Here is a 19,636-nt window from a genome sequence, read left to right as displayed (position 1 = left end):
AAGGCGGAGGACGAGGAGAGGTGGAGAAGAGGAGAGTGAATGAGAGCGATAAAGAGACAGACGTGGAGGAGAAGCAGAGGGGGGAAAAGAAAGAAAGGGAAAAGGAAAGCTGCAAAGGAATGATAGTGGATGAAAGACCGAAGCATGAAGGAGAGAAATACACAGAAAGAGGATGGGGTGATAAAGGATGGAGTAGAAGTTGGTGGAAGGAGGTGACAAGCGAGGAGGAGGGGAGAAGCGAAGATTCAAGGAAATCTAGTGAAGAGTAGGAAAAAACGGAGGAGAATGAGGACAGAAGGAGGAGTGGAAGGAGCGAAGTTAGGAGAGACAAAAAAGAGAAGGACGAAAGGAAAGAAGGTAGCAAGAAGAGATTGGAGGAAGATGACAGGAGAAGAAAGAGCAAGGGAAAAGGAAGAGACACGCAAGAGAGGATAACGGTAAGAAGAGGTAATATGAAAATAGAAGAGGAGAAGGAGTTCAGCGAAAGAGAGAGCGATGATGGATCGGCGAGCAGGGTGGAAGGGAGGGAGTGGAGCACAAATGGAGAAGGAAGGAGAGAAGTGGACAGGGAAGAAGAGTGGAACGGAAGAGGCACAGAAAGGGAGAAGAGAAACGCACGGGAGATGGTGAAGAGAAGGGAAGAGAAAACGAGAATCTGGTATGGAGCGGTTTAGAGGAATCAGGTCCAGCAGAAAGGAAAGAATTTATGGAGATCATAGCTGAGATGGCGTTGGATAGGAAGGCGGGGGTTAAAGGTGTGGTGGAGATAAAAGGAGAGGGAAAAAAGGAGCTGCTGATAGTGGAAATGGAGGAGGAAGAAGACAAAGAGGAGCTGTTCAGTAAACAGTGGGAAATGAAGAAGAGATGTGGGGTAACTGTGGAACTGTGGATGAGGAGCTGACTAGAGAGGAAAGACACATGAGATGGAGGATAGAAGAAAAGGCAAGAAGTGAGAGAAGAAAGGGAAACTCAGCAGTAGCCACGAGCAGCCGATTGTGGATCAACGGAAAAGAGATAGTCTGGAATGAAGACAGGAAGGAATGGAGGAAAGTGTGAGGAGAGTACAAGGGAAAAGGAAGAGAAAGAGCAGATTGCAGGAGAGGAAAGAAAGAGAGGAGGGAGAAGGGACCCAAGATGGTAAGTGTCTTTTCTTCTTTTCTAACCTATGATTTTTGTAGAAGGGACGCTGAGTTTGGAAGGGAGGAGAGACAGGAGGCAGAGGAGACGAAATAGAAGGAAGAAGAGAGGGAGAGCATTCAAAGGAAAATAGATGGAGGGAAATGGAGCGAGGAAGAAGGGAGCTAGAAGGAGCGGAAAGAAAGAAGTCGAGGAGGAGGACAGGAGGGTTAATAAGGGAAAGGGAGGGTGGGTAGTAATTTGTGAGGTCGCACAATGACCAGGTTTTTAGGGAAATGAGGATATGTAAAGGTTTGGGTACGTTCCTTAAAAACGCCTTGTTAAACCGAGAAGTAAAGCAATAAAGTGAAATTGATTTGAATATACGTCGCTTGAAAGAAACGTTTTTCCTAATATACATATAATTTAAAATAGAAGCTACCTTAATATGAGTACGTGTTTAAACATAAGACAAATACTATCATCAATTAAAACGGTCGAAAGTGATGGAATGTTTTCAGGAAAAATTGTAGAATATGCCAGAATAAATTAGGTTGGTGCTATTATATGTATATAATAATAACTCAAGGATAACAAATAATGAATATCACTATGCTGACATTTGTAGACCTACAACGTATATTCAAATACTACAAAGAACGGTTGATTGTTGGCTAACAGAAACTTTTATTAATTATTATTCATCTACGTAATCAGTAGATGGCAGATTTGAGAGTTGTCTTATATATATAGATTTTATTAAATATATATAGAATTATTTAATTTAAAAATCTATAAGAACTATGTATAAATCGTACATTTTATATATCTTCCTCAAATTTCTGCAATACTAATGTCAAACAAATAAATATTTAATGTAAATAAATATTTATTTTAAATTTCTAAATTGTCTTTATTTATGATGCATGAAAGAACGTGAAAATAAGCGATTCATATTCATTTAAATTACATTTGCGAAATAATTAAAAAATTATTATTATTATGATTTAAGAGGCACATTTATGATCAAAGTTGCAAATAAGTATTATAAGGATGCTCTGATAAAAAATTTAATCGCAGAATTTTTTTTAGCTCTTGATTGTCTTGTTATTACATTTATTTTATAATCTTTAGTATTAAAATAATTTTTGATTATGTACTTACTTATCTCGAATCTGGATTCTTGTAGAATGTATTCTTAAATGATGTAGTAAATTTTGAATATTTGTTACGAAAGACACTGTTTTGCCACAATTTTTACATTTTGCCTTAAATCCCGGTAACACTGAGTAATATTGCCTCAAGTCCTCAGGTAGTGTGAGAGTGTCATCATCGAGAGATATTCCATGTTTTTTTAATAAGTGTACTCTCATTATTCTTGTGCATACGTTTGGACGAGGTATCTTAATTTCTTTTTTACAGGTCGTGCACTTCACCAGCGAAGGTTTCAATTCCTCGAAATAATTCCACAACTTGCTGCGTTTTCTTGTCGATGCCGTAACCTTTCTGTAATACAGACTGTCTGATATTAAATGCGGTACAGTGATTGGCTCAACAAGCGTTTGTAGAATATTTCACAAAGGTCATAAAGAGGCATAGTTCACTTATTGGGATGTATGTTTATACGGATAGTTAAAATTTTCATAATTGCCAGATCGCGTACAGATCTTGAAACATATCTTTTTCAATTAGAAGGATAAAAAACGTACGTACCAAATGTGCGTGCACATTTATGATCAAAATTACAAATAAATATTATATGGATGCCCTGACAAAAACTATTATTCGCTCAATTTTCTTTAGTTATTGATTGTTTTATCATTACATATTTATTTTATAATCTTTAATATTTTAATAATTTTTTGAATGTGTACTTACTCATCTCGATTCAGGATTCTTGTGAAATGTATTCTTAAATGTTGTCGTAAATGTGCAGTTTTTGTTAAAAAAGACACTGTTTTGCCACAATTTTTACATTTTGCCTTAAATCCCGGTAACACTGAGTAATATTGCCTCAAGTCCGCAGGTAGTGTGAAAGTGTCATCATCGAGAGATATTCCATGTACATTAAATAAGTGTGCTCTAATTATTCTTATGCGTTGTGTTGTTAGTACTTTAATTTCTTTTTTACAGGTCGTGCACTTCACCAGCGAAGGTTTCAATTCCTCGAAATAATTCCACAACTTGCTGCGTTTTCTTCTCGATGCCTTTCTGTAATATAGACTGTCTGATATTAAATGTGGTACAGTGATTGGCTCAACAAGCGTTTGTAGAATATCTCACAAAGGTCATAAAGAGGAATGGTTCACTTATTAGGATGTATGTTTATACGGATATATAGTTAAAATTTTCATAATTATTACATCGCGTACAAATCTTGAAACATATCTTTTTCAATTAGAAGGATAAAAAACGTACCAAGTGTGCATGCACATTTATGATCAAAATTGCAAATAAATATTATATGGATGCCCTGACAAAAACTATTATTCGCTCAATTTTCTTTAGTTATTGATTGTTTTATCGTTACATTTATTTTATAATCTTTAGTATTTTAATAATTTTTTGAATGTGTACTTACTTATTTCGACTCTGGATTTTTATGGAATGTCTCTTTCTTAAATGTACTCGTAAAGTTGCCATTTTTGTTAAAAAAGACACTGTTTTGCCACAATCTTTACATTTTGCCTTATATCCCGGTAATTTTGAGTAATATTGTTTTAAGTTGTCAGGTAGTGTGAGAGTGTCATCATCGAGAGATATTCCATGTACATTAAATAAGTGTGCTCTGATGATTTTTATGCGGTTTGATAGTCCAGATATCTTAATTTCTTTTTTACAGGTCGTGCACTTTACCAGCGAAGGTTTCAATTCTTCGAAATAATTCCACAACGTGCTCCATTTTTTTTTCGATGTCATAACCGTTCTGTAATACATATTGTTTAATATTAAATATGGTACAGTGATTGCCTCAGCAAGCGTTCGTAGAATTTCTCACAAAGGTAAAAGAGAGACAGTTTATTTATTTGGATGTACGTTTATACGGATATATAGTTTGAATTTACCTAACTACCAGATCTCGCACATAGATCTCCAAACTTACCTTTTTCCAAGAAAGATAAAAAACGCGCCAAGTATACGTGCTCCATACAACACCTTTATCAAAGAGAGAAAATTTTGATCTAATTTGATCTTATAATGCCATTTGTATTTTTTTGCTACAAAAACAATAACATCAGAAGGTTTGCGCCAAATAAATATGATAAATTAGTAATATCTGGTTTTCTTAATGATGTTTCTTTATTATACTTGTTGTGTACCTGTTCTTTTTTAGAATAGCGATACACAACCTGTTCCGGTTTCTTATTATTTAGATTCACACATAAAAAACACTTGGTGCCAAGTGTTTTGTATCATATTCACTTGGCCCTTCTGTTGTCATTGCTTTTGTAGTAAGAAATACTAATGGAATTATACGACACAATTAGATCAAATTTTTTTTTCACTAAAGATTTTGTATGGAACACGTACACTTGGCGCGTCTTTTTTACCTTGTTTTAAAAATGGTATGTTTTCTCTAGAGAAAAAGTGTATACAGGTAGGTATACAGAAGGTATACACAATTTATGTATGTGTATAAAAAGTTTCTATGTCCGAATATGTCCCACACAGCACACTTTATCTGAGGGACGTTCTACAGACATTTGATATATCTCAATAACCGTAGGACATCCGGTGGATATCCGATATCCGGTGGATATCTAGCAGATGCACAAGTGTCCCTCAGAATATCCTGTGCTGTGTGGGGTGTATCCTATTCCATGGCCTGTGTATTTGGATGTTCATGACCAATATACCTCTTAAGTACACGGAGATTCGAGTCATAAGTGTATTTGACTTGTATATCCGGACATCTGTATACAGAGTTCAATATCCAAAATGGTCTGGCAGTTGTTTATACACTTCCAGTATATAAGACTAATAACGAGAATGGAGACTAACATCATATTATTCTTTAGAAATTGGTGTATGCTGAAATTTGTGTTATTCATTATATATATATTTCCAATGTAAGTTTTTGTGAAACTTACCAAAGTTGTTCATATTTATTTATCACTTTAATTTAAAAATCTATTCTATAGAACAACGTACAGGGTGGGGAAAATTATTGGTCAAGCTTTTGCCAGTCGATTCTACTCGTCGAGATCGCCAACATTGCATCATAAACATGGTGCCGCAAAATTAACTTTGAAGGTCATTTTCAATGTCAAATTTTTTTATTGGCTTATTCGATTCTACTCGTCGAGCTGAACAAAAGTCTCAAAGGGACCATATGCCGGAAATCAATATTTCATAGAGAAATCTTTGTTTGAAGTTTTTAGTTTTTAGAATTGGTGTATGCTGAAATTTGTGTTAGTCATTATATCCCACTCGGCATGTTAGGTTGCTGAAATATTGAAATATTCGGAAATGGTGCAGAAATATTTCGTTAACATTTCATTTGTAAATATGCATCTGAAATATTTTAGAAATGTACCTGCATCATGTTTTTTATAATATTGCATTAACAATATTTCTGAAATCTTTCAGAAAGTTGTTTACAATATTTGTAAGTTTCTGTAATATTGCAAAAAAATGTAGCAGATGCAATATTTCAGAAATATTTCTAAAACATTATAAAAGTAATAGTACGTTTGCATTGCACAAATAATATTTCTGTAACATATCAAACGCAACATTGCATTTAAAATATTTCTGAAAAATTTCTGAAAGATTGCGTAGATAATGAAAAATTGAATTGCAGGCTGTGAATTTCTACAATATTGCAGAAGAAATATTGCAGATGTAATGGTTTAGAAACATTTCTGATACATGATAAAACTATTATTACGTTTACATTGCACGCGTTATATTTTTGAATGTTTCACATACAACATTGCATTTGTAATATTTCCGAAAAGTTGCTGACAGACTTTAGAACTTATAAAAAATTAAATTTATTATTATATAATTATTGCAATTTTTCTCTTTTATTAAGAATTTTCTCATATTCCAAATTATGTCATATGGCATTTTTAATATAAAATATAAAATATTTAATAATATTTAATATAAAATAATATTCGACGCTGACTGGCAAAAAATATTTATTCATATATCTGTATTGTTAATATTGTTATGCGATAGCTTTATGCTCACCAAAATAAGCAAGTATAATAGTACAAGATCCCGACCTACATCGACCTTCACCCATCTGTTTTTTTAATAAAAGGTATTTTTTATCAAACATAATGAATAAACAAACAAATCGCTGATGGGTTGCCTAATTAAATCAGCTCAAGGCTACCCTTAATTAAAAATAATTTAATTAATTTTTTTTATTTCTACACTCATTTGTATTCTCAAAACATTCAGTACCAATCGAAAGTACAAAGCATAAGTAGAAAGGAAAAGTTAGGTTGCCTATCTTTTACTGCTCCCTATTACCGGGTTGCCAGATATAAACAGGTGAGTTGGTATTACTAATTTACACTTATCTGTATTCTTTAATTGAACTATACAAAAAATAAAGATAATTTTATTGCGAACACAGTGGTATTAGGTTGCCTAAGCAAAATCGATCAAGACTTGAGGTTGCCGCGCTTTAAAATCCGAATATTTGAGTAAGCGAGCGGGGTGCGACAGAGAAGCGCTGAACGTACTATTCTATGCAATAGAGGAGGACGCAGCATAGCAGTTGTGCGTGAAGCAGTTGCCGAGTGAAAGAGAGTGCGCATGCTCTTTTCTCCGTGCTATAGAGAAAGACAACTCTATCGCTCGAAATCTTTTTTGCAGTAAATAATATAAAAATAATTTCTAATATAAAAATGTATAACATAACAATTATATAGGGGAGACCGGGGCTGAAACGTCAACGGGGTTGAAGCGTCAAATCAAATATCTTGGAACCTGTATATTGTGCGAACTCGCTATTAACATTGTAAACAATGTAAACGCTGCTTATGGTACCCATGTGACCAACGGAGTTTCGGCAGGTTACCTGCCGTATTATGATTTTTACGAGGGCAAACGTGTTTTCGGAAGATGAAAGTTACATTTTTCTCAGTGTAAAATGTATTTGAAATATCTCTGAAGTGTTTCTGCAATATTTCGTAGATATATTTCAGAAATATTTCAGAAATATTGCCGAAATCTTTCAGCAAAGTTGCATTTGAAATAATTGTGCCGATTAAAACATTGCAGAAATGTTGCAGAAACGGTCGCGAAATATTTCTGAAATATTGATGAAAGGTGTAATATTTCAAATAGAATTTTGCAGAAATGTTTCTGAAATATTACATGCCGAGTGGGATCTGAAGTTTCTATGAAATATTTACAATGACATCAGAAAGTTTGCATCAAGTGAATGGGATATAAATTACATAGTAGTAACATCTGATTTTCTTAATGATGTTTCTTTATTATAGTTGTTGGGTACGTGTTCTTTTTCAGAACGCGTATACAACAAGTATAATAAAGAAACTTTATTTTAAAAATTCTCGATGTTACTAATTTATCTTGTTCACTTGATGCAAAATTTGGGGTATCATTGTTTTTGTAGCAAGAAACATAAATAAAATTATATGTCAAAATTAGATAAAAATTTTTGTCCAAAGAGAATATATTTATCTCGACAACAATTGGCAATCAATATACATAATAGCTTCACAACGCTTCAACCCAGGATCTTTATCAAGTGATCTAACAAAATATAGCATAGAGTCAAATAACAACGTCAATAAAATTAAAATTTAAAAAATGTAAAGAAAATTGAATTCCTTATAGTCAGTGCAAAATTTAAAGAGCGAAATAAATATCAAAATACCTGATGAGAGAAAAAGAACCATCGCCAACACACTCTCTGTCTAATGCTTGAGATTTGGCAGAAACATCATACATGAAAGGCTAGAAATTAACAGAAAATAAGTATGATGTCACAGCAAAACGAGTAAAAAAAGAGTACTTATTTACACAGAGAATGTCCCACGATGGCTCCAATTCGTATTGCGTACCATACAAGCGAAATTCACAATATCAAAATGGCATACACGAAATACCAAAATTATAGAGCCACAAAACGAAACATGTTCGCACGATGGAAGTCAGGAACGAACTGGCAGTCTCGCATATGTTTAAAAATTAGAAAATTTTTTTCAATTAAGATTTTGTATGGAGCACGTATACCTGGCGCATTTTATTAACTCTTTTAAGAAAGTACATTTTGTACGGATATTACTTCTTTTTTACAATTACATGAGAACCATGAAAATATAAAACCTTTATTGATATATTAACTTGCAAATAAAAAAAGAAACAAGCACAGTAACGACTGTGCCGCAAGCAACAACGTAGAACTACGTCAACTGTCACTATTTCATGTTAAAGTATTCAGCGAAGGAAAGTAGACGTAGGGCTTTGTCAACTGTCACTATTATTCAGCCAAAGGCAGTTGACGTAGCCCTACGTCTACTTTTCTTCGCTGAATACTTTAACATGAAATAGTGACAGTTGACGTAGTTCTACGTTGTTGCTTGCGGCACAGTCGTTACTGTGCTTGTTTCTTTTTTAGCTCATAAATTTTTCTCTATAAAAAATTTCTCAAATTATTAGCATATAATGAATTGGCTTCCTTCTCTTTCTCTCTCTCTCTCTCTCTCTCTCTCTCTCTCTCTCTCTCTCTCTCTCTCTCTCTCTCTCTCTCTCTCTCTCTCATCTCCTCTCTCTCTCTCTCTCTCTCTCTCTCTCTCTCTCTCTCTCTCTCCTCTCTCTCTCTCTCTCTCTCCGTCTCCTCTCCCTACCTCTCATCTCTCTCTCCTGCTCTCTCTCTCTCCCTCACTCTCCTCTCTCCATCTCTTCGTCTCATCTCGCATCTCTCTCTCTCTCTCTCTCTCTCATCCTCTCTCTCTCCCTCTCTCATCCCTCCTCCTCTCTCTCTTCTCTCTCTCTCTCTCCATCCCCCTCTCTCATCTCGTCCCTCTCACCTCTCTCCTCCCTCTCCCTCTTCCTCCCTCTCCTCTCCCTCTCTCCTCCTCCCTCCCTCTCTCCCTCTATCCTCCCTCTCCTCCCTCTCCCTCTCTCTCCCTCTCTCTCCTCTCTCCCCTCTCTCCCCTCTCTCTCCATCCTCTCTCTCTCCCCTCTCTCCCTCCTCTCTCCCTCTCCCTCCCCTCTCCCTCTCCTCCTCTCCCTCCCTCTCTCCCTCTCTCCCTCTCTCCCTCTCTCCCTCTCTCCCATCTCCCCTCTCCCTCTCTCCCTCTCTCCCTCTCTCCCTCTCCCTCTCCCTCTCTCCCTCTCTCCCTCTCTCCCTCTCCCTCTCCCTCTCCCTCTCCCTCTCCCTCTCCCTCTCCTCTCTCCCTCTCCCTCCCTCCCTCCCTCCCTCCCTCCCTTCCTCCCTCCCTCCCTCCCTCCCTCCCTCCCTCCCTCCCTCCCTCTCAAGTCAATTATTACTCTACGATTATTAGTTTCTAAGATCTAAACGTTCAAAGTGTGACATGTTTTCGTTGCATCGTCGCGTTGCATCGTGCACCCGATATTACCCCCCCTACCGCGGAGAAAGACGTAGTTCTACGTCAAAACATGGACAATACAGAAGTCAACGATTGTTCTGCAGTATGTAAACGTCCTGCAGAAATATTCGTATCATAACCCGTTGAACTTGAAATGCTTGGTCTGCATCGAAATGTGTTGCAATTGAAAATGGAATTATATGTATAAAATATTAACGTTATAAATTATCCTTTGCAGAAGAGTAAATATTTTAATAATAAAATGTCATTATATTATGTGGTACATACATGCAAAACAAATAATTACCTATTACGTGCCCTTGTTTCCTTTCTCGATTGTTCACACATTTGAGAATCCAAATCAACTGTTTCCTGACTTTGACAGTCTGCGGTAGAATTCGTATCAAAACCCATTATAATTGAAGTGCTTGGTCTGCATTGAAATACGGAGTAATTAGAAACGGAATTATTTAAAATATTAACGTTGTAAATCATTACTTTGAAAAAGATTAAATATTTAAATATTAATATATTATTGTATTGTATGATATAACCAATACGAATAATTACTCTTTAAGAGCGCCTGTTTTTTCTGTCGTTTCTTTAAATGATTGAACGAGCAAGCCAGATGTATCTTGACTTTGACGTTCTGCAGAAGGATCCATACCATTATCCGCTAAACTTGAAGTGCTTGATCTGCATTGAAATACGGTGCAATTAGAAATGAAAAATATGTAAATGGAAATTATTTAAAATATTAAAGTTGTAAATTACTCTTTCGTAATTAAAGAGTAAACATTTAAATATCGAGATATTATTATATTGTATGATTGTATGATATCAGAAAAACGAATAATTACTCATTGAGTGCGCCTGTTTTTTCTGTCGTTTCTTTAAATGATTGAATGGGCAAACCAGATGTATTATCTTGACTTTGACATTCTGCAGAAGGATCCACACTATAATCCGCTAAACTTGAAGTGCTTGGTCTGCATTGAAATACGGTGCAAATAGAAATAGAAAATATTTAAATGAAAATTATTTAAAACATTAACGTTGTAAATCATTACTTTGCAAAAGAGTAAATATTTAAATATCAAGATATTACTATACTGTATGATATAAGCAAAACAAATAATTACTTATCAAGTGCGCCTGTTTCTTCTGCCATTTCTTTAAGTGATTGAACTGGCAAACCAGATAGTTCTCCACTTTGACGTTCTGCAGTAGGATCCATACTATAATCCGCTGAACTTGAAGTGCTTGGTCTGTGTAGGAATGTGTTGTGATTAAAAGTAAATAAGAGGAAGTAATTATTAAATATGTCACAGTTGTAAGTTATATTTGTACAGAAAAGTTAATATTTAACTAGTTGGATACCATTACATTGTGTGATATAAGTTATAAGCAAAACAAATAATTACTTATCAAATGCGCTAATTTCTTTTCTCGTTTGTCCAAATAATTGAACGGGCAAACCAGGTGATTCTTGAATTTGAAATTCTGCAGCAGAATTCGTATCATAACCCATTGAAATTGAGGTGTTTGGTCTGCATAAAAATGTGTTGCAATTAGAAATAAAATCATATAAAATATTAACGTTATAAGTTATTCTTTTGCAGAAGAATAAATATTTCAATAGTAAGATATTATAATTGTGTGATATTATATGAACAAAACAAATAATTACCCATCAAGTGCCCTTGTTTCTTTTCTCGATTGTTCAGATCGAAGAACAAAATCAACTATTTCCTGAATTTGACGTTCTAGATTGGGATCCATATCGTGACCTGTTAAACTTGAAGTGCTTGATCTGCATTGAAGTACGGAGCAATTAGAAATGGAATTATTTAAAACATTAACGTTGTAAATTATTTTTTTGCAAAAGAGTTAATATTTAAATATCAAGTTATCATTATATTGTATAATAAGCAAAACGAATAATTACACATTAAATGCGCCTGTTTTTTCTTTAAATGATTGAACAGGCAAACCAGATGTATCTTGACTTTGACGTTCTGCAGAAGGATCCATAGTATTATCCGCTAAACTTGAAGTACTTGGTCTGCATAGAAAAATAATGTGATTAAAAATAGAAAAAAGTAATAATTATTAAAATACTACAACTTTATGTATTACTTAATACTATTATGTACTTATTGACGATTTCACTTATTTATTGCTTATATACGCTGCCTGAAAGAAACGTCTTTCTTATAATTTATAATAGAGGTTGTCTTAATGTGAGTACGCGTTTAAACATAAGACATATACGGTCACCAATTAAAACCATAAAAATATAAAATTTTTGATACATAAAAAACTGTTTGTTATAGAAGGGGACCTCTGCCAACACCCAATTGCTCCGTCCTGAGTTATTATAGTTTTCGTGATTCTGAACATATGTCTCCCGTGTTACAACCACAGAAAATCGAAAGATAAAAGAATATGGAGCTCTGAAGTCATAGAATCTGAGTGTCTGCCAGAGTCTCTTTCAGATAACCTGATGCCTTCTTTTATATGTAAAGGGTACAATGCGCGTATTTTTGAATGTTGAGTGCCTTCATGTATGTGTTTGCGTTGTTTGTATACGTATATGTACACGTGTACTTGTTTGTATGAATATTTTTTCGTTTGTGATTAGGTAGAAAATACCCTGTATATACATACTCTCGCACATTAATTTCAATATCTTTAAGAACTATGTATAAATCATGCAGTTTATATATTTGCAGTAACACGAGCGAATTTATATGACCGTTATGATATGCAATCAAATAATTAAACTAAATCGCCATCTACGGTCCGCGCTGGATCTTGGTAGCCAAATTATGATATACTTTTTATGTATTACACACACATATCTTTTTCCAACATTAGTAAACTGCGTACCGACTAGATTTGTCAAACTTATAACATAGTTCTAGTTGAAGTAAAACCCCCTCTCACCCCGTAATTAAATCAATTCGATTTAAAAAATATATAATAATTTGGCTACCAAGATCCAGCGCGGACCGTAAATGGCAATTTAGAGAGAGTTTAATTATATATTTGCCTCGAATTTCTGCAATACTAATGTCAAACAAATAAATATCTAATCTAAATATCTGAATTGTCTTTATCTACGATGCATAAAAGAACGTGAAAACAACCGATACAAATTTATTTAAACTAAATGCGAAATAATGGAGAAATTACTATTATCACGTTTTGAGAGACACATTTATGATCAATATTGCTAATAAATATATATTATTGCCCTCACAAAAACTTTTATTTGCTCAATTTTCTTTAGTTATTGATTGTTTTATTATTACATTTATTTTATAATTTTTAGTATTTTAATAATTTTTTGAATGTGTACTTACTCATCTCGGTTCAGGATTCTTGTGGAATGTCTTCTTAAATGTTTTCGTAAACGTGCAATATTTGTTAGGAAAGACTTTGTTTTACCACAATCATTACATTTTGCCTTATGTCCCGATAACTCCGAGTAATATTGCCTTAAGTCGGCAGGTAGTGTGTCATTATCGAGAAATATTCCGTGTCTAATTAATAAGTGTGCTCTAAATATTTTTGAGCGTCTTGTTGGCTGAGGTATCGTAATTTCTTTTTTACAGATCGTGCACTTTACCAACGAAGGTTTTAATTGTTCGAAATAATTCCACAGCTTGCGTTTTCTTTTCGGTGCCATTATAACCGTCCTGTAATATAGATTGTCTGATACTAAATGTGATACAGTGAGCGCCTTAAAAAATGCTTGTAGAATTTCTTACAAAGATCAAAAAGAGATGTTTTTTTTAATTAGAGTGTATGTTTTTATACATATATAATTTAAATTTTTTTAATTACCAGATCACGTACAGATCTACAAAAGTTAAAAAAATTTTGAATAATATTTGATGTTATAATTTTATTTGTGTTTTTTACTATACTAGACACCACAGCCGCGCGCTTTGCGCGCACTATTTAGCTTTAACATTACATACAACTGTCAAAATATACGATGACAGCTGCTCATGAAGTAAGCGCAGTGAGAGAACCAATCGACATCGCGGAAAAGCGACAACAATAAACTTCGGTAGATTCGAGTATCGACTTTACATGCCTTGGATGGAAAAACAATATCAGAAATTTTGCACCAAGTGAATATGATAAATCAGTAACATCTGATGTTTCTTTAAAATATTTACAATAATACCCAAAAATTTGCATCAAGTTTGAATAGATTATTAAATTAGTAGTTAGGGGAGACCGGGGCTAAAAAGTCTACGGGGTAAATACGTCTAATCAAATATCTCGGAACCAGTATATTGTACAAACTCGCTATTAACATTGTAAACGCTGCTTATGGTACCCATGTGACCAACGGAGTTTCGGCAGGTTATCTGCCGTGTTATGATTTTTACGAGGGCAAACGTGTTTTCGGAAGGTGAAAGTGAAATTTTCTGCGCGTGGAAATTTTGTAATATCTGCAATAATATTTGCTCTCCAAATCTCGAGGTACGTGATTATAAAGAGTAATGCATGCTGAACACGAATCCAGTGTAGTTTTTTCATTATCGTTGATGTCTAATATTTCATGGGCGATCAAACCTGAAACTTGTGTTTGGGGCTAATCAGTCTACAAGCACCCGGGGCTAATCGGGCTAATCTCATCACTGTGGCGCGTCGGGCGCACGACTTCAGCTCACGGCGATTTCAGGTTAGGTTTCCCTCGAGCGTGATTCTGTCTTCCCTTGCACGTGCGTCAGTTTGTGTAAGAGGGAAATGGTACGCACGTATCGTCGCAAAACGGGTGTTTTGGCCGACCGAAAAGATGGCGGACCGTTGTTTTCGAGATCGCTCGCGCTCACGGCACGTCGGCGAGGTACGGCGAGGCACGGCACGGCTCTGAGATCCCGCGATTTCCGTGCGAGAGTTGACATGCCGCGCGCGCGGTAGATCGTCCCGACTCCCGACCGCGGTAAATTGTCGTTGTTGGTCGTTGTGTCAGTGACAGTCGCGCGTGCGACCGCATCGTCCAGCGTTCGCCGCATCGTCTCGGCGTCATTGTCGCCGCCGTTGTAGTGGTGGTGGTGTCGGTGGTGGTCATCGTCGTCGTCGTCGTCGTCGTCGTCGTCGTCGTCGTCGTCGTCGTCGTCGTCGTCGTCGTCGTCGTCGTCGTGGTCGTGGCCGTTGTCGTCGTGGTGGTCGTGGCCGTCGTCGTCGTGGTGGTCGTGGCCGTCGTCGTCGTGGTGGTCGTGGCCGTCGTCGTCGTCGTCGTCGGCGCGTCGAGGAATCGGCGCGAGGACGCCGTCGAGTTGGTAAAATGGTCGCGCTCCACCGCGAGCTTTTCTAACCCCCCTGTCGCTATTTATCGCTCCCCGCGAGAAACGCGGCTTGGTTAGGTTGCTCGAGGGTCCGCGCTGATCCTATGGCACCAGAACGCCGTCACGCGTGTTCCCCGTGGTTGCCCGCGTTGACAATGTGACGTGCCGTTGGGGAGTTTACGATTTGGTTAACCTCTGTATTCACGTGCCTAAATTGTTTTATGGAATAGGTAAAACAATTATTTTTTAATAATGTTTCGCATAAAAATTTTAAATAAATTTTTATATTTTTCTCTTAAAAAACAATTATTAAAATGTATCCTATTATTTTTCAGGATTAGATGTACGTATATGTATTGAAAATGCAGTGTGACCGATTAGCCCCGGGGGGGGGACCAATTAGCCCCGGCATTTTTGAGATTTCAATTTTTCCACCGTTGTCGTTTTTGCTCTATACCGGTTAAACAAAGCGACGTAGATAAAAATTTCCTTAATAAATTTTGTAGCTAAAGGTTCACTCTTTACAGTGGTATACCACATTTAACTAAAATTATTTATTTTGTTGATAAAAATCGGCACCGAAAAAAACCAGACTGTTTAGCCCCGGTCTCCCCTACATCTGATTTTCTTAATAATGTTTTTTTATTATAGTTGTTATGTGAGTGTTCCTTTTTAGATCTTTATTATATTTGCTGTGTACGTGCTTTTTTTTAGAACACATGCACAACGAATATGTAGTAATAAAGAAACATCATTTTAAAAATCAGATGTTACTAATTTATCTTATTCACTTGATGCAAACTTTCGAGTATAATTATTTTTGTAGCAAGAAACACAAATAAAGTTATATGACCAAATGAAATCAAAATTTTTTAAAATAAAGTTTGTGTATAAAGCACGCATACCTGGCGCATTTTATTATCTGTTTTCAAAAAAGGTATGTTTTGTACGGATATCACTCCTTTTTTTACAATTATATGAGAACCATGAAAATATAAAACCTTTGATATATTAATTTGCAAATAAACAAACGTGTACAATACAGAAGCAAAGGTATTGTTCTGCAGTATTTTAATGTTCTGCTGAAGGATTCGTATGGTAACCCGTTGAACTTGAAGTGTTTGGTTTGCATTGAAATACGGTGCAATTAGAAATGGAATTATTTAAAATATTAATATTATTTAAATAAAATATTAAAATAAAATATTAAAATAAAATATTAAATAAAATATTTAAATAAGATATTAAATTATTCTTTTGCATAAGAGTAAGTATTTCAAGAGTAAGATATCATCATATAGTATGATATAAACAAAACAAATAGTTACCCAATACGTGCCCTTGTTTCTTTTTTCGACTGTTCACATGTTTGAGGATCCAAATCAACCGTTTCCTGACTTTGACATTCTGCAGTAGGATTTGTATCAAAACCCGTTGTAATTGAAGTGCTTGGTCTACATTGAAAAAAGGTGCAATTAGAAACGAAATTATGTAAAATATTAACGTTGTAAAATTACTTTCTTGCAAAAGAGTAAAAAATTGTAAATCTTGTAAAAGAGTAAAATATTAAATATCAAGATATCGTTATATTGTATGATATAAGCAAAACGAATAATCACTCATTAAATGCGCCTGTTTTTTCTGTCGTTTCTTTAAATGATTGAACGGGCAAACCAGACGTATCTTGACTTTGACGTTCTGCAGAAGGATCCATACCATTATCCACTAAACTTGAAGTGCTTGGTCTGCATAAAAAAGTGGTGTGATTAAAATTAGAAAAACGTAATAATTATTAAAATACTACAACTGTACGTATTACTTAATGCTATTATATGTACTTATTGTAGGTGAACCGTAATGGAGTAAAGTTTTGTAAGTGAGAGTGAGAAAGAAAAGAAAGAGATAGGGAGAGAATGTCTCATATCTCGAATTTCTGTAATGTTAATGCCAAACAATTAATGTCTAGACTGAATTTGTGATTAATACAATAGATAAGTGAGAAACACGACCGATATAATATAAAATCAAATTAGGGAAAAACGCTATTTTAACGTAATTGTTTTATTCTAGCTTTAGTTGAGATGAAGAATACCCCAGCAAAAACGTTTTATATAAAAACATATTTAAATATATATAATCATATAATATTAAGGAATGTCCCTGGCAATTAAAGCGGATAGGCTTTTTTTTGCTTATCTATATTGGATATAGCGCTATGAGTTTATGCAGGAAGAAGGAGCGATCGGTCGCCGTCATCGCCGATGCCATATATGGCAATACGAAAAAACACGTGATTGCTCTCGTGCGTTTTGTATGAGAAAGAAATGAATTTTGTGTGTTTTCTTGCGATCTTCGCTAAGGTAGCGTAGCTTGATTATTAGTAGTAATTGTTCCTTAACCACTATAAATGTTTTTTTATTAGAATTCTCTGTTTTTAAAACTCTACTGGAGTTTAAAATTTTTCACTTGTTGCTCATGCTTACCCGGGAAAAAAAGATTATATATAATTATATATAATTATATATAAATATATATGATTATATATGAATTTTGTCTCTATATATGAAATTATATCTACGTAATCAGTAGATGACAGATTTAAGAGTTATCTTATATAGATTTTATTAAATATATAGAGCTATTTAATTTAAATATCTATAAGAACTATGTATAAATCGTACATTTTATATATCTACCTCAAATTTCTGTAATATTAATGTAATACTCAAACAAATAAATATTTAATATAAATAAATATCTAATCTAAATTTCTAGATTGTCTTTATTTATGATGCATGAAAAAACGTGAAAATAAGCAATTTGAATTTATTTAAATTATATTTGCAAAATAATTAAAAAATTATTATTATTACGATTTGAGAGGCACATTTATGGTCAGAATTGCAAATAAGTATTATAAGGATGCTCTGATAAAAAATTTATTCCCAGAAGTTTTTTTAGCTATTGATTGTTTTGTTATTACATTTATTTTATAATCTTTAGTATTTTAATAATTTTTTGAATGTGTACTTACTTAACTCGATTCTGGGTTTTTATGGAATGTCTCCTTAAATGTTTTCGTAAATGTGTTATATTTGTTAAGAAAGACACTGTTTTGCCACAATCTTTACATTTTGCCTTATATCCTGGTAACTCCGAGTAATATTGTTTTAAGTCGTCAAGTAGTGTGAGAGTGTCATCATCGAGAGATATTCCATGTACATTAAATAAGTGGGCTCTCATTATTTTTGTGTGACGTGTTGGATCAGGCATCTTAATTTCTTTTTTACAGGTCGTGCACTTCACCAGCGAAGGTTTCAATTCCTCGAAATAATTCCACAACTTGCTGCGTTTTTTTTTCGATGCCTTTCTGTAATACAGACTGTCTGATATTAAATGTGGTACAGTGTTTGGCTCAACAAGCGTTTGTAGAATATCTCACAAGGGTCATAAAGAGGCATGGTCCACTTATTACGATGTATGTTTATGCGGATATATAGTTAAAATTTTCATAATTACCAGATCGCGTACAGATCTTGAAACATATCTTTTTCAATTAGAAGGATAAAAAACGTACCAAATGTACGTGCACATTTATGATCAAAATTGCAAATAAATATTATATGGATGCCCTGACAAAAACTATTATTCGCTCAATTTTCTTTAGTTATTGATTGTTTTATCATTACATTTATTTTATAATCTTTAGTATTTTAATAATTTTTTGAATGTGTACTTACTTATTTCGACTCTGGATTTTTATGGAATGTCTCTTTCTTAAATGTACTCGTAAAGTTGCCATATTTGTTAAAAAAGACACTGTTTTGCCACAATTTTTACATTTTGCCTTAAATCCCGGTAACACTGAGTAATATTGCCTCAAGTCCTCAGGTAGTGTGAGAGTGTTATCATCGAGAGATATTCCATGTTGTTTAAATAAGTGTACTCTCATTATATTTGTGCGGTGTTTTGGACGAGGTATCTTAATTTCTTTTTTACAGGTCGTGCACTTCACCAGCGAAGGTTTCAATTCTTCGAAATAATTCCACAACGTGCTCCATTTTTTTTTCGATGTCATAACCGTTCTGTAATACATATTGTTTAATATTAAATATGGTACAGTGATTGCCTCAGCAAGCGTTCGTAGAATTTCTCACAAAGGTAAAAGAGAGACAGTTTATTTATTAGGATGTACGTTTATACGGATATATAGTTTGAATTTACCTAACTACCAGATCTCGCACATAGATCTCCAAACTTACCTTTTTCCAAGAAAGATAAAAAACGCGCCAAGTATACGTGCTCCATACAACACCTTTATCAAAGAGAGAAAATTTTGATCTAATTTGATCTTATAATGCCATTTGTATTTTTTTGCTACAAAAACAATAACATCAGAAGGTTTGCGCCAAATAAATATGATAAGAAACACTTGGGGCCAAATGTCTTTTGTGTGTGAATCTAAATAATAAAAAAAACAGTACAGGTTGTGTACCTTTTGACATCATTATTTTCGTAGTAAAAAATATGTAATTATAAGACCAAATTTATTCAAAATTTTTTAAAATAAAGGTTGTGTATAAAGCACGTATTCCTGGCGCATTTTATTATCCTTTTTCAAAAAAGATATGTTTTGTACGGATATCACTTCTTTTTTTACAATTA

At 34.4% G+C, this 19,636-nt stretch overlaps 1 protein-coding gene across 1 annotated transcript in view; it reads right to left on the bottom strand.

The window, feature by feature from the left end:
* Window positions 1-19,636, bottom strand: part of LOC139773116 (uncharacterized) — an 83,073-nt gene that overhangs the window by 48,044 nt on the left and 15,393 nt on the right. The window contains exons 4-18 of the mRNA XM_071707373.1: window positions 18,712-19,056; window positions 18,006-18,341; window positions 16,591-16,716; window positions 16,300-16,425; window positions 13,028-13,363; window positions 11,608-11,724; window positions 11,350-11,472; window positions 11,084-11,209; window positions 10,802-10,927; window positions 10,520-10,648; window positions 10,230-10,355; window positions 9,967-10,092; window positions 3,698-4,042; window positions 2,995-3,327; window positions 2,281-2,622 (exon numbers count right to left, since the gene is read on the bottom strand). Of these exons, the coding sequence (XP_071563474.1) occupies window positions 2,281-2,622; window positions 2,995-3,327; window positions 3,698-4,042; window positions 9,967-10,092; window positions 10,230-10,355; window positions 10,520-10,648; window positions 10,802-10,927; window positions 11,084-11,209; window positions 11,350-11,472; window positions 11,608-11,724; window positions 13,028-13,363; window positions 16,300-16,425; window positions 16,591-16,716; window positions 18,006-18,341; window positions 18,712-19,056 (3,162 nt within the window). The remainder of the gene's footprint in view (window positions 1-2,280; window positions 2,623-2,994; window positions 3,328-3,697; window positions 4,043-9,966; window positions 10,093-10,229; window positions 10,356-10,519; window positions 10,649-10,801; window positions 10,928-11,083; window positions 11,210-11,349; window positions 11,473-11,607; window positions 11,725-13,027; window positions 13,364-16,299; window positions 16,426-16,590; window positions 16,717-18,005; window positions 18,342-18,711; window positions 19,057-19,636) is intronic.

Source organism: Temnothorax nylanderi, unplaced genomic scaffold (assembly GCF_030848795.1).
Source record: "Temnothorax nylanderi isolate EJ_2023f unplaced genomic scaffold, tnyl_v1.0 TNYL_tig0057_pilon, whole genome shotgun sequence".
Taxonomy (NCBI): Eukaryota; Metazoa; Arthropoda; class Insecta; order Hymenoptera; family Formicidae; genus Temnothorax; species Temnothorax nylanderi.
This window is presented reverse-complemented; position numbering and strand designations above follow the sequence as displayed.